This window comes from Gasterosteus aculeatus, chromosome 10 (assembly GCF_964276395.1).
Source record: "Gasterosteus aculeatus chromosome 10, fGasAcu3.hap1.1, whole genome shotgun sequence".
Taxonomy (NCBI): domain Eukaryota; kingdom Metazoa; phylum Chordata; class Actinopteri; order Perciformes; family Gasterosteidae; genus Gasterosteus; species Gasterosteus aculeatus.
In genome coordinates this window covers 1,241,011-1,256,265 of record NC_135697.1, presented here as the reverse complement: position 1 = coordinate 1,256,265, position 15,255 = coordinate 1,241,011, and the positions used below count along the sequence as shown (strand labels likewise).

Sequence of the window (15,255 nt, the reverse complement as noted above, 5' to 3'; positions counted from 1 at the left end):
CCGAGGGCGAAATACATTATAAAAACAAATCCATGTTATGGCCCCATAATCCCCACAGGGGGAGCTCACGGTCCACCGAGGGGAGGCCGGGTCCTCCAGGTGAGGGAAGTGACATCACCGTACGGTGCGTTCAGCCCACTCACTGGTCGGGCGGAACGGTGGCGCGCATGCGCAGTGCATCCGTGGGTCTTGTCAACTATTTCTCAAGGGTACAGACTACAATTCGCTATGAAGCCAACCAGATTCAACGGGGTGTTAGTTTCAGTAGCCAAGGGAGATTCAGCTCGAGTCCTAGAGGGCGAAATAACATCGCTGTTGAACAAACAGGCGATCAGAGCTGTCCCGAGCGAGGAAGCTCAGCGGGGTTTTTACTCCCGCTACTTCGTCATTCCAAAGAAGGGGAGTACTTCCCTCCGCCCCATTTTAGATCTCCGTGTGTTAAACAGGCACTTACGCAAGTACACGTTCAGGATGTTAACACACAAGGGGCTCTGTCGTTCAATACGTCCGGGGGATTGGTTTGTAACGATTGATCTCTCGGACGCTTATTTTCATATCGCCATTTATCCAGCGCACCGGAGGTTTCTCAGGTTTGCTTATCAGGGCAAAGCCTACGAGTACCAAGCCATCCCATTCGGGCTCTCGTTAGCCCCGCGGGTGTTCAGCAAGTGTGTGGAAGCCGCTTTAGCTCCGTTACGGAACAGCGGCATCAGGATTTTCGCGTACATAGACGATTATCTGATATGCTCCCGGTCACGGGAACAGAGCGGTCAAAGATTCCACTACGGTGATAAATCATCTCACGGATCTGGGATTCAATATAAACTGGACGAAGAGTCGAGTCGAACCGGCGCAGTGTACAGATTACTTGGGTCTCAACATAAACTCCGTCTCCTATCGCGTCTCGCTGACGGAGGCGAGAGTAGCGTCCCTCACACAGTGTCTCTCCCTCTTCGGTCTGGGGAAGGCTGTGTCGTTCAGACTATGCCTTCGCCTGCTCGGCCTGATGGCGTCGGTGATATCGGTGGTTCATTTGGGGCTTCTACGGATGAGGGATTTTCAGCGCTGGGTCGCGGCATTGCGCCTGTGCTTGCGCCGTCACCTCAACCGCAGAGTGAAAGTGTTACCGTCGTGCGTGGCTGCGCTCCGCCCGTGGGAGGACGTGACAGCTCTCGAGTCAGGTGTCCCGCTGGGGGCGGTGTCATCCAGGGTAACCTTGACAACGGATGCCTCCCTGTCAGGGTGGGGAGCGACAATGTCGGGCAGGACGGTGAACGGGACCTGGGACCCGAGGCTGGCTCAGAGTCACATAAACATCTTGGAACTCTGGGCAGTGTTTTATGCACTGAAACATTTTCTGACATTTCTCCAAGGACGCCACGTCCTGGTAAAAACAGACAACACCACCGTAGTGGCGTACATCAACCGCCAAGGCGGCACTCGCTCACTGCAGTTACACAGGTTGGCTCGAAAGCTAATCCTGTGGAGCAGCACCAAGCTCCTGTCTCTTCGAGCCACACACGTTCCAGGGGTGCTGAACAGGGGTGCAGATCTTCTGTCTCGAGGGAACCCTCTGTACGGGGAGTGGGCTCTTCACCCTCAAGTGGTGAAGCAAGTCTGGCAGAAATACGGCCAAGCAGACGTAGATCTCTTCGCCTCGCGGGAAAACACTCAATGTCCACAGTTTTTCTCCCTGGCAGACGCAAACGCACCACTGGGGATGGATGCGCTGGCCCACTCGTGGCCAAACGTGCTGCTCTATGCATTCCCCCCGCTCAGTCTGATCTCCCCGACTCTAGACAGGGTACGAGAACAGGGCTTGACGCTAATCCTGATAGGCCGCGGTGGCCGTCCAAACATTGGGTGGCGGAAATAATACAGCTCTTGACGGGCGAGCCGTGGCCTCTGCCCATACGCAGGGACCTTCTGTCCCAGGCTGGCGGAGAGATCTACCACCCTCACCCAGACCGAATAGCGCTCTGGGCTTGGCCGGTGAGAGGTGGATCCTGAACGCAACAGGCCTGCCTGAACGGGTCATGGACACCATTCAGAGTGCAAGAGCCGCCTCCACGCGCTCTCTTTACAGTGGTAAATGGCGGGTTTTTGAGGAATGGTGCCGTCTTCGGCACGTCATTCCTTTCCAGTGTTCAGTGGTTAACCTGCTATGTTTCCTGCAGGATTTAGTAGACAAGGGCAAAGCTTTTTCTACTATTAAAGTATATTTAGCGGCTATCTCAGCCTGTCATTTGGGCTTTGGCGAGAAGACGGTGGGGCAGCACCTTTTGGTATGTCGTTTCATGAAAGGTGCTCGCCGTAAGCTCCCCGTCTCCAGGCCCCTGGTTCCTCTGTGGGATCTATTGGTGGTGTTGGAGGCCCTCTCTCAACACCCGTTTGAGCCGATGGAGGCAGCGGAGATGAAATTTGTTTCACTTAAGACAGCCTTGCTCTTGGCTTTAACCACAGCAAAGCGTGTAAGTGACTTACAGGCTTTGTCCATTCGCCCTTCCTGCTTACAGTTTGCTCCAGGGCTCACTAGGGTCTGTATGCGGCCCAACCCGGCTTTTGTGCCTAAGGTGGTGGAGACAGCGTACAAGTGTCCCACGGTAGAGCTTTCAGCTTTCCACCCTCCTCCGTTTTCCTCCTCAGAGGACCGAAGGCTTAACACGTTGTGTCCAGTGCGAGCACTGCATTTGTATGTGAGTAGATCGGCAAGTTTCAGAAAAGCAGATCAGCTGTTCGTGTCCTGGGCCAATTCTCACAAAGGAAAGCCATTGTCACGCCAGAGGCTGTCCCACTGGATTGTGGAGGCCATAACTCTAGCCTATAGCTGTAGGGGTTTGCAGCCCCCCCCAGGGTTTGAGGGCTCATTCCACGAGGAGTATGGCCACCTCATGGGCCCTGTTCAAGGGGGTTCAAGTGCAGGATATTTGTGCGGCAGCAAGCTGGTCTACACCTCACACTTTTGTAAGGTTTTACAGGCTAGATGTCTCGGGGCCTTCCTTAGCACACGCTGTGCTAGAGGCCAACGCGCCAGAGTCCCTGTGAGGTTCAGTACTGTGGTGGAAGATTTTGCACAGACAATCGTTAAGTAAGGAACAAAGGCTCTGAGTCAAGTATGTCTTTTCTCCGTTTATTTCCTTGCAAGGGAAAAAGGGTCACAACAGCTACGTGGTCAGTAGACTGTCAAGAACCTCCTTTTCTTCCCAACACATCGAGGCAGTTCTTATACCTAAACTTAGATATCGGTGGCGTCAACAGAAACCGTTAACCATCTTGTTGAGTATCTACAGCCAGGGTACTGGGAACATCTTATCCATGTAAGACACGTCAGCTCTTTGACCGTATCCTTGCTCTCCCAACATGCTAAAACAAAGGTGGTCATAGACATAACAAACACTTTGTTCAATCTCTACAGCTATGACGCTGGAAACATCTAATCCAAGAGGGAGACATCAGTTCTTATGTCAGGGCCTTTGTGACCTAAGCATTTGCAACTAATAAACTGGTTATACAAATGAAGCATTTAAAAGGGTCACATATCATTTTCCCATTACAGTACCGGGCTAAACAGTTTGTGGCTTCGGGAACGGCATGCAATACGGGAGCGCTCTATATCTCCCATAGTGAAACACCGAAGGAAGTTAGAAAAAGAACTTTGGGTTACTTAACGTAACCTCGGTTCTTTGATAACAGAGTGAGGTGTTTCACCACACATCCCTCCTTGCATTGACACAGAAAGAAATCGGTCTGGAATGATTTGCGAGGGGCGGTCGACTGTGATAATATGAAGGGGCGGGGCCCCAGCACAGTTCGACCTGTCTGTCACTGACAGACGTGGTGTCATTGGAGCTTCCTTAGTTGGTCACGCCGAGGCGATTCCCCATAGTGAAACACCTCACTCTGTTATCAAAGAACCGAGGTTACGTTAAGTAACCCAAAGTTATGATCGGTATTATACGTATATATTCCCTTATACCGCAGAATGAAAGCATCTTCTTTAAATCTGACCCTTGCTCTGGTTCGTGGCGCCTGTAATTCGTCTCGGAGTTGTGAAGACGGCGCAGCACTTCCTGTAAACGACACGGCAAAGAAAATACACTTTAATAAAGCTGTTTAGCTCACTTGTAAGGCTACTAGGCTACTCTTAGCTTTCGTTTGAGGCTACGCTACTTTTAGCTTAGCTTGCAGTCATCGAACGTATTCTTACCGCTATCTTGGGATCGTGCGCCCGTCTCCTCTTCTTTGAGTCAGTTCCTCCAGAGCCGCCATCCTCTCCTCCATGGACAGAAACCCGCAGAGTCCCGAACGCTCCAGTGGAGCGAACCGCTCGTTGATATCGGCAGTTTGTTGTTGGAGTTGACGATCAGCAGTACTTGCAAGACGAGCATACAAACAAACTATATTCAGAAGAACTGTATCTCCAGTTCCTTTGTTTGGTTTTTGCTGTTTCGTGAATAATGGCTGGACGACGTCTCGCGTTCAACTCGCCTTCAACTCCTCTCCGCGGTCACCAACTTTCGGCCAGTCCGCAGACAGACGAGAAGAAACTGCTGAATGCTCTCAGTGGTGCCTCTTTCTCCATTCCACCAGACAATCTTGGATGAGTCTGACATACATGCAATGTTGACAATGTATCATCAGATGTACCCTTGTGTTACTGAGGTTGAATGTTTTGCCATGACATGTAAACGGGTAACATATATGAATGTAACTTACTCAATCGATAGATGCAGAGCATAAAGGTCAGCATGTGTTTATGCTAAGTGGTTTTGAGGAACCCGTCCTTGACCCTCTAGCAGAACTACGACCAGCCATTATAAAGCAGTTTATAGCTGTTAATGTTGTGTCAAAGGGTACGGCATTTAAACATGTTCCTGGACAAGTTTCCTGGCTTCATCCCCACCCAGACAGACATTTTTATGGAAAGCCAATAGAAGTTTGGGGCTTGCAGGGAACAGACACGTCATACCCAGCATCATTTCTGCCAGTTGAGCGCATTGCTAGAAGATGTGTGGGTAATACATCCTCTGTGCATTTAAGTAAGACCAAAGAAAAGGTCACTGTAGTCCTGCCACTATGCACTGTAGTTGAGCTCTAGGAGACTGTGATCTCTGCAGACCCCTCATTCTGATTCAAATGTTATTTGCATGGAATGCTCATTTTACCTTGATTAAAACAAATTTTTTAAAGAAGTTATTTTGTGTATCTTTTTTACATAACATTTGCCATTGCTAATGGCGTACACGGTAATCTAGCATATTTGAATTAAATAAATAAATTCAAGCTAAAATGTAAGTCTATAATTAGGCTACTGAGCCTGATCTATTTGTACCAGAGATTTTCTTACCTTTTAAAAAAATGTCACCTGGGCTAAAACTCCCTCTGCGACCCTGATTTGCATTTGTATATCCCCTAGAATTAGGAGGAGGGGGGTCATGGGGGGACAACTGCCAAGGGAGGCCCACATCAATTTCTGATAATTTACGGCAGTTTTCGGCATTGCCCGCAAATTGCCGCAAACCTGAAATTCCACGACAATTTACAGTGCCGCATACTGCCGAAAATCCCACTTTTCATGCAGTGCAAGCAGATGTTTACCTATTAAAGACTTTGAGTTTAAATATGTTTGAATGCTGTTCTTTGAGTTTTCCAGCCAAAGCGGTGTCCACTTTTAAATAAAAAAAAATGGAGGCAGTGTGGCAAAGGATTTTGAGTATACTTGGCAGTGAAATTTCAGAAGTTGAGAAAACTTAAAATATTTAAGCAACCAGCTGCAAAGCTATTTTGAGTATAATCAACATAAAATGTTCAGTGCTGTTGATGGATGTTTTCAATCTAAAAGACCACACCATTTCAAGTTCCTCCAATTTAATGTTATAAGTGTTCTGAACTTAAGTACCTGAGTAGATGCGACTATCAAATGCAATATTTTATGTACGGTTAACTCAAGTGTAATAGTAGGTCTGAATAATATTGTTAAGTTTGACTAACTTAGGATAGAGCAAACTTCTTATTGTGAGTTGACGCAACACATTATCCATTAGTTAAGCTCAAAAAAGCTTTGCAGCTGGTTGCTTAACTATTTTAAGTGTTCTCAACTCTTTTTTTTTGGATGCAGTAATGTTGATCTTTTTTTTCTTGGTGTATTAAGAAAGTAAAGGTGTTTGAAAAATATAATCTCTCTCCCTCCCCCCAACCCCTCTCTCTCACTCACAGGAGGAAGCTATAAGAAGATTGGATACTACGACAGCACTAAAGGCAATCTGTCCTGGTATGGGAATGACAGGTGGATAGGTGAGTTATAATCTTCTGCAGCACCATGTATTTTCCCCTTTCTCACTGCCTGTTACACTCCTTCTCATCTCCTGTTTTCTCTCACCCTGCAGCTTTGTCCTTTGTAATTCCTCTTTCCTTCTGTCATGGACATGTGCTCTCCTCCCTCTCTCCATTCCACACTTCGAGTAGGAGATAGGCTGCAAATGTTCATCAATCAATTAGTTATGTTTTATGAAGCATGCAAGAACAGCTAAGCTCACCAAACAAAAGTGATGCAGTAGCAAATTAAGCCAGAGTTATGGGCTTCATTTGGGACAATGTACTATGGAGTGACAATTTCCCATCCATTTACTAATTAAACAGGCGAGCCATTTCAAAGCTATGACTGTAATGAAAATGAATAGAAGATGCTAGTTGACAGTGTAAACAAAACAGCACAAAGAAATCCGGTTGGCAGAGGGATGGGATTGGTCCCAATGACCTTGACTTTGAGGAATGAAATTGTGTTTGCTGATCAGTAGACAGGGGAGTTCTGTGTGCCAAATGCCTGTTTTACCTCACGAAACAATGACAAGATGCAGATCTAAAAGTGCTTCCGTTTGCATGTTAGTCCACTGGCCGTAATAAAGGGTCTTTAGAAATGCAACTGATTGGATTTCCTGGCAGAATTACATTTTGTTTCCAGAGGAGGTTGGTGTGAGACAACTATTCTAAAACTAGGAAGCTTAATTGGAAGTTTAATTTGGGAAAAAAATATTCCATTGAAACTTATCAGCCATTTATTACAAAGGACTAGTTTATGGACTGTAAATTAGAAGGCAGTGTGTTTTTATTTTCTGTTATAAGTAGATTTCTGCTTCCCACATCTCCCTGTGTTCCAATCTACTACAGTTAAATTAAAACACTTTTTGGTCTGAGCAACTGATATCCGAAAAAAAGAATGAATGCCAAAGTACTGTACCTAATCCTAAATTTACCTGGTGGTGGACAGACTCCGCATATAGATATACCCATGGACATCATTAGAATTAACATTAGGTCTAAATGCTTCTCTGCCATATATTTCACAGTTTCTTCCTTATTTTATTTCTCCTCTTGTCGATATGTGCACCTGCTCCACTACATACAGTACTTTCCCAGAATCATTTACTCTCAAAATGTCGCTCCACATTCTACATATTGTCATTCCAATTGTCTGATCTCCTTTCTCTCTTACATATATCATCTAATCCTTTAGATTCTTCTGTACTTGTTTCCCTCTTTGCTTTTTCTAATTTTACTTACTTCTTCTCCTCAAGTACCCTCACCAATTCACCGTTGTATTATTTCCATTCAGTTATGTGTTGTATTGTGTTTCTTGCGTAATTCTGTTATATTTTGTATTGTATAAGAATTAGCCATGCAGTATTCTCAACAACAGTGGACAAAAAAGTTTCTCTATTTTAATAAACATCTAACTCACTACTCGATAAACGCTTGACATGTACACATTTATTTCATCTTAACAACACCAATGACCGCAGTTGCTGGATAAATCTAACTCTCCCACTCATAGGACATAGTAAATCCTTTCGTGGATTATACATTCCAAAACTCCTATTCTTCTGCCAAAACAAATACAACAGCTTTCTTAATGGATTCATCTAACCAACCACAACACCACATGGATAGACCTGCAACTACTACATTCCGCCATATTACGGTCATCAAGATGTTTATTTACACTCCAGTGCTGTGTAAATATAATCCTATCCGGCATAACCTCGACTTCCTACTCCAAAGCCCACCATTGCGCTACCACACATGGGCACAATCCCGTCTACGGTTACTGAAAAGCACTTTTTGTAGTTCATCCAAGTATCCTCTTGCTGCTATATGACATGAATATGATATATGATAAGAATTGAGGGCAGGCAGGATGTGGAGTTCTGCGTTTTCGGTGTTGGCCAGAGAGACCGTCTTGGCCATATGGACGGTGTTAGGACGTCAGCAGATGCTGTTGGAGAATGGAGAAGCTATGGTACAAGATGCCAGTGTTGTGTGCACTGCAGCCACTCACGCCAAGACAACTCCCTGCCGGTTTGCAGCATCTTTGCTGGCAGTAAACACTAAAAATAGCCTGGACAGTGACGTGAAATAATTATTCATCGTGAAGGTTACCATGGCTCTGGATGAGATTGGTTGCTACTTGTTGATGTGTCACAGCTTATGGTCTACTCTACACCAACACATATTAGGTCTCGCCTCTCAATCTCCTTCTCTCTTGCCTTGTTTGTTACTTCTCCCTTTTCTTTTTACTTTCTTTACCGTCCATTATCCCACAACCCCCCCTTTCTCTATATATCTAACCGTATCTTTCTAACCCCTCTAATCATTTTGGTCTCCTTGACAACCACTGCTGCATTGCTGCCTTTCTCATATTGCCTTGGTAACCATTATGTGGCCAGTCGCCATGGCAACATACTGTCCCGATTCCATCATCCAGAGCGAGGAGAGACAGTGTTGGAGAACACACTTTTCCAAAGGAAAACATAAACACATAATTGCCATTTGCCTTTAACAAACACATCCACAAAGAGTATGTTGCATCATTTCTGATGTCAGTTATGATTCTGGATCCTAGCTTCTTTTACTGCAGAACTCTTTATTTGAATTAATTATTACTGTTGTTAACGGGGTAGGAAACCTTTAAACCTTTGTAAAACAAGGGCACAAGCAAGACATGTTGTGGTGGCAGCCTGCTTTTGCACCTAATTTCGGTGCCCGGGAATCAGCTTTCTGACTCACACACTCCCATAGAAAACACTCAAACAACGTAAATGAGAACACAAGTATTATTTAATTTTTACATTAACAGGGAGGACAACGGGAGGTCAAAAGACTGTGCCGATGTTCCATCAAATACAAAGCCAGCCCCCGCACCTCAGTCCCACACCCTCCTCTTATCCGCTGATCCTTGTCAGGTGAATCTAATCATAAGTTATTTCAAGTATGTACCAAAAATACTGTAACGCACCACAAGAGACCAGAGTGAACTCAAGCGCAGAGCGCAGTTTTATTAGCCGGGTACAGACAAGGATCAGGCGTGGTAGGGTCCGGTGAACAGGCAGGGGTCGAAAGCCGGGAGCGCGGAGGTAGGCAGAGGTACCGTCGAGGGTCAGGCAGGCGTGAACGAGGTCTGGGACAAAGGAGAGGTCAATAACAGGTAGGCAGAAACAGGATATCAAGAGAACGCTCAGAATGTGATGGCAACATGCACAAGACTTCGCACCGGCCTCTGAGGCTTCGGCAGCTTAAATGCCCAGCCTCTCCTGATGAGAGACGAGCCACAGGTGCGTTGGTGGGAGTGGCCGTGCCCGCTCAGTGGGCTGATCCTGAGTGGCACAAACCATTGTCACGTGCCACAGAGGGGTGACTGAGATCCCGAGCTTCGGACCTTAGTATTCCGGAGACGGGGAACGTCTGTTTGTGACAAATACATTAAGTGAAGACACATAATTCCTACCAACAACCAAATAAATTATTTGTAGCAAAACAGAAAATATGGCTCCAACACATGAGATTCTTTAAAAAATGACATGACGATGTAAAAGTGACAATACACTTTTGACATACTGGAAGTGCAACGACAGTATCCTTCGGTGTTACAGGGGTGAGAGACTACGACTGGAAATTAACGTGTGTAATAATTATAGGGACAATTCATCGAAAGTCAATAACTCAAATTCCTTGGAGGAAAAGAGGGGATCTACTCGATATGTGATCTACCAACTGACATACCGACATAACCATCAAATGCAAATCAATTGTTTCGAAAATTTACACAAGCCACAGCAAACTTGTCTGATGAAGTTTGCAGGAAGGGAGAAAAATACATTCAGTACTATGTTGGGGGAGAATTGTTGAGCTCCTTTTGGGGGAAGGAACCTCTGTCCCTTTTCAGCTGAATTGTAGTCATTTGACTTCTGTCTGTACTTACGGCTTGTGTTGATGATTTCTGTATTCTTATGATTTTTCCTATATTCTAGTTAGTAAAATACTTAATCATAAGCGAGTCTCTGATACTTTTGATTTCTCACAAGGGCTGAATCCCCAAATTTCCACCACATACTACATACATTTTTTTCTAGCAAAAAAGGCCTACCTTAACTAACTATCAGGTTTCCATGACATGTGGATGATTTGAAAGGTTTGTTGTGACCCCATGACTTTCAGCTCAATAAAGGTAAAAAAGTGACACCGATGTAAAACTTTATCCTTTGATATGACGCCAATCCTTAAATTGTTAGGGATTTTATTCGAGTTGGATTTATTGAATACAGGGGCACTTGGCTATTTTCCTTGGCACTTGGCTAATAGAGACTCGAATCACCCTTTTATAAAGGTTGAATTTGGTAACTCCAACTTTACACCTCCCATGTTCAAATAACGAGCCCTCTATCCAGACTATTCTAGGACATAGATAAATAAATAAAATAATTTGGCTCCTACCTCGCAGATATTTCTTTATAATCTGTGGGTTGTCAACCAGAAATGCGGTGGGTGGGATGACTAGGCGGCGTTATAGGATTGTTGGGTTGACAGACTGGTAATTCATTTTGTGGTTTGGAGCATGTTCGAGGGAATAAGAAAACTGGCAGACATGCCAGATGTTGGATAGGGCAGTAATAATAAAGAATTTATCCTCAAACTAAATTACAAAAAGATTGATTGAAAAAATGAAAAGACAGGTAGATAAAATAGATTAAAAAAAACACAAAAAAGCAGGCCTCAAGAAAAAGGCCTCACATATGCTGGGCCTCACTCTGACTCTCACTCTAAGACTAGAGAAATGTCTGAAACTCTGCCAAGGCGGGGCACCGAACAACGAATGCGTTTCTCCAAAAACGAGCTCCGGGTGACGTCACAAAGCACCTATTAAGAGGGGTTGCTCTGCTCTTGGGTTGCACCCAATGAGGATGGAACAGCAATTAAGGTTTCTGCTGGCCACAGACAATGGTTAGGGACGGAACAATCTGGTAAATGGTCGACAGTCAGCTATTAATTCTTCATTACCATATTTATTGCATTTATTCATGATTGTAAGTATTTATTTTTTGTTCATTTAGTACATTCAAGGTTCACTTATTAGCTTTACATAACTCAGCAGTTGATGTCCCTCAATGCTACGAAAGAAAAACGTAAACAGCAGAACATTCCTATACTGCATTATCAGAATTTGGAGAAACAGCAGCTAATTTTAACATTAAATACTTAATATCAGGAAAAAATGTCAGTTTAATCATGTTTTAGCATGATCACCTGTCATAGATCATTTGTTGCCAAAGTCCTATTTGATCCATTCCACTTTCCTGTGACCTCCATCAGCCAGGAGCATGCTGGTACAGTCCCAAGGACAAAGCTGTGCCACTTGGTCCGGATGGTTGGAGGCTTTCTTGGGTGGTGGTTATCTCCAGGTCCAAGGGTCTTTATGCAAACCTTGGGCTTCCAGTTTAAAGCCATCTCCATCATATGCTATAAATACTCCAGTAACATAGCGAAAAAGACTGCATTCCTCTTATTTCAAAAGAACTTGATTATGTAGTATTTGAACTACTGTTTACGGATTACACAGAATCCACACCTCAAGTTAATTTAGCCAGGAAACTATAACTCAAATCCCACTGGAAATTATATGAAAGTGTCCAGGTTATTTACATGTCTCTGCGTCTCATAAATACAGGTCTATCACAAGTTTTCAAAACGTGTAGCATCTGGTTCTTTGAGAAAGATTTGCATTGGAGCCTATGGAGCTTGAGACAGACGTTGTCTCACTCTTGGCTTCTCAGGCCAAAAGTGAATGTCTGTGGGATTCCATAGCCACAGGACTAGAAACAGCACATCCACACCATTATTTTGATCCAACAATGAAGCCTGAAGAGTATATATTGTGGCCACGAGAAATATTTTTTGAACCAGATTCTAACGCTGCTGTAAACTCCGTTCTTCAGCTCTCACTCTAAGAAATGCAATACACACTAATGTAATACTCAGAAACTGACTGGAAAAACTCATTAAACATAATCAGTGATTATGAAAAAAGTAAAATATTTATCAACAAGCTGTTTCTTTCATAAAATAGTCTAGACTTTTGTCAGCATTTTGAAGTTTAAATGGTGCCTGTAGCTGAAAACAGAAGGATGTGAAAGTTTAAGTGGATTTGAAAGTGAACTGCATTGGAAAATGAGTTGGTTGATTAACGTCAAAAAGTTAACATTTATTTAGAAGAGAAAAAGATTACATGAGGAATTCTCCGCAGATCGGATATCTGTCTCTAACTATTGCTTGCAAGCAGGAGGTCGAATACACAAGCACGTATTTTAGCGTTCGGTGTAAATGGCGTCTCCGAGCAGTAAAAACGCTGAGTTTTTATACACATATGTGAAGGCCATCAAGTGGCAGGTACAAATTATAATTAATAGACAAAAAGGAGAAACGAAGGTGGTTGAGGTGTTCAATCATGAGAGTTTTTACATGCTCACCCAGGTGCACGTCATTTTCCCCCAAGAACTCGTGAAGCGTAGGGAAACACAGGTGTGTGTTCCCACTCACACAACTTGCCCAGAACCGTAGATTCTTTATCATGCCGTCAACCCTGTCTTGTGTGTTGAACACAGTTACACTGACTCCCTGCAGACTTAGATTGAGTTCATTCAGAGCTGAGAAGATAGGCAAGCCTTTTCAGAAAATCTTGCATACTGGAGGCCAAATGAAACGGATTCTCCTCAAAAAACTGCTGCAATTCGTGCCGGAGTTCAAAGAGCCTTGTCAGCACTTTGCCGCGGGACAGCCAACGCACCTCTGTGTGCAGCAGCAGTGATTTGTGTTCGCTGCCCATCTCGTTACATAACAGTGTGAATATTCGTGAATTTAGCGGACAAGCTTTAATGAAGTTCACCAGTTTGACTGCGTCGTTCAGCGCTGCAAGTAGATCAGCTGGCATGTTTTTGGCTGCGATTAAATTGAAGATTTTCTTTCCGGTTGTTCGGGTAGCAAGGGGCCGACAGAACAAAAACTCTTCTTGTACCGATCCTTCAAAAAGGTTACGGACATAGAGAAGAAGATTGGCCAGATTTGCGACATCTGCAGACTCGTCTACTTGCAGAGAGTAAAACTCACTCTTCACACGGCTGAGTAGTACAGCCAGGATGTCTTCAGACATGGTATCAATGCGGCGCGACACAGTGTTATTGGACACAGGAATCATGTCCAACTTTTTTGCCTCTTCCTCTCCAATCATACACTCCACCATTTCTTTGGCCGCTGGCAAACACACGTCTTCGGCCATTGTGTGCGGCAGCCCCTTTCTCCCTACTCTGTATCTGAGCAGATATGAAGCCCGTAGTGCGTCTTTCGTAGACCCAACGCATGAATGAAACTGCATTTTCTTTTGGCTTTTCTGCGACAGCTGCTGTCTTCTTTTACGTTTCTATCCAAAAATAATATATTATAGTTTTTATATTTAAAATAAAAGCGATTACAAAGGAAATGTTTACTTACTTTCAAGCGTTTTTATTGTATGGGAAATCCTTTTATATATGTTAATGGAAAAATCCCACTTAAAAAAACTGACCGCCATTATATTTTTCCTCTCGCGCACCCCCTGGTCGCAGCTCGCGCACCCCTGGGGGCTTCTGCGCGAACAGTGCAATATCACTTTTATTTAAATAATTCCTTTATAAAAGCACATCAAAAGAATTTATACCAATAGTGATGGACCGGGGGCAACAATGACACTTCCAACAATAAAAACACTGCACACTGTTAAAAAAATGCTAAAATAACCACCACTGCAAACTAATAGCACTGTGAATTATGTTGGGCACACACAAATACTATTAATGATCCTGGTTAATATACACACAACACACTAGAAGGGGGGAAGGGGTAAGCAACGGTCATCTAAAGGCACAATATCAGTGTGTTATTTTTAGAAATAGAGGGCAAGATGGAGGCACTAGAGCATATTACTAGAATAAAACTATAGTCGAAGAAAAAGAGCAGTGGCTGCCCTGCTGACTACTCCGTGTCACCAGTTCAGCCTCCTAGGCCCAAGGCACTTGTGCACCAGCAGGTAGGACTCTGGGCTCACCAGGTCTAGGTCAGGTCTGACATTCTCCTTAGTTTAGTTTGCTCACACACACGGTACTGGCGAGCAACAAACAGAGCAACCCAGACTTCAGCACATGCTGGACAACGAGAACGCGAGTTGCTCAGCTCTCACGGGATCTCCTTTATATGGAGAGGCTCTCCTTGAGTTTAAGCTTCCTGCTCTACTGAGGCTCCCAGGTCCTAAGGTCCCACATCTCACACATATGTAATTAATTTTGTTCTTGTGCCTTCTAAATCTAGAACGCGATGTAGAGAATTGTGCAAAACTGTTGGGGGGATTCATGGGGGGTGGCAAGGCACTGTAATCCCCGAAGAGTTTCTTTCCTTAGTGTTGCACTGGCAAGCCATGAATGAAGTGTGTAAGAAAATGTCCATTCATGTTTGGCACATCTATGCTGACCTGTAGCAAACCTTGATTAACTCCTCCATCTTCTTGGTCCCCAGTCTCACTGGCCAGATGACCAACTCCCCCCATACAACCACAAACGTGTTCCACCACAACTGTCTCACTTGCTCATCCTACTTTCAATAAATAAGCTTGACAGGGTTACACACTTGGTGGCCAACTAACTGCTAAATAGAAAACAGTTATCAGATGGAATAGATTTTCTTCTTCAAGGTAACAATTTTTACCACATTAACCGTTCTGTATCCTTGTATGGCTTGTATATAAAATCAACATAATTTTAGAAAAATGTGGGTTTCTGAACATTCAATTAAATTCATTTTCTTTTGTATAGCCCAATATCGCTGTGTACAGAATGAACAATGTAAAAGATTTGATTCCAATAATTGTGAGTAGCAAGCCAGGCGCATGCCGGACTACTC

The 15,255-nt window shown here is 44.2% G+C and overlaps 1 protein-coding gene across 3 annotated transcripts in view; it reads left to right on the top strand.

The window, feature by feature from the left end:
• gabbr1b (gamma-aminobutyric acid (GABA) B receptor, 1b) overlaps positions 1-15,255 on the top strand; it is an 87,719-nt gene that overhangs the window by 47,172 nt on the left and 25,292 nt on the right. For all 3 annotated transcript variants that reach the window (XM_040187859.2, XM_078081282.1, XM_078081281.1), the window contains one exon: positions 6,217-6,294. In XM_040187859.2, the coding sequence (XP_040043793.2) occupies positions 6,217-6,294 (78 nt within the window). The remainder of the gene's footprint in view (positions 1-6,216; positions 6,295-15,255) is intronic.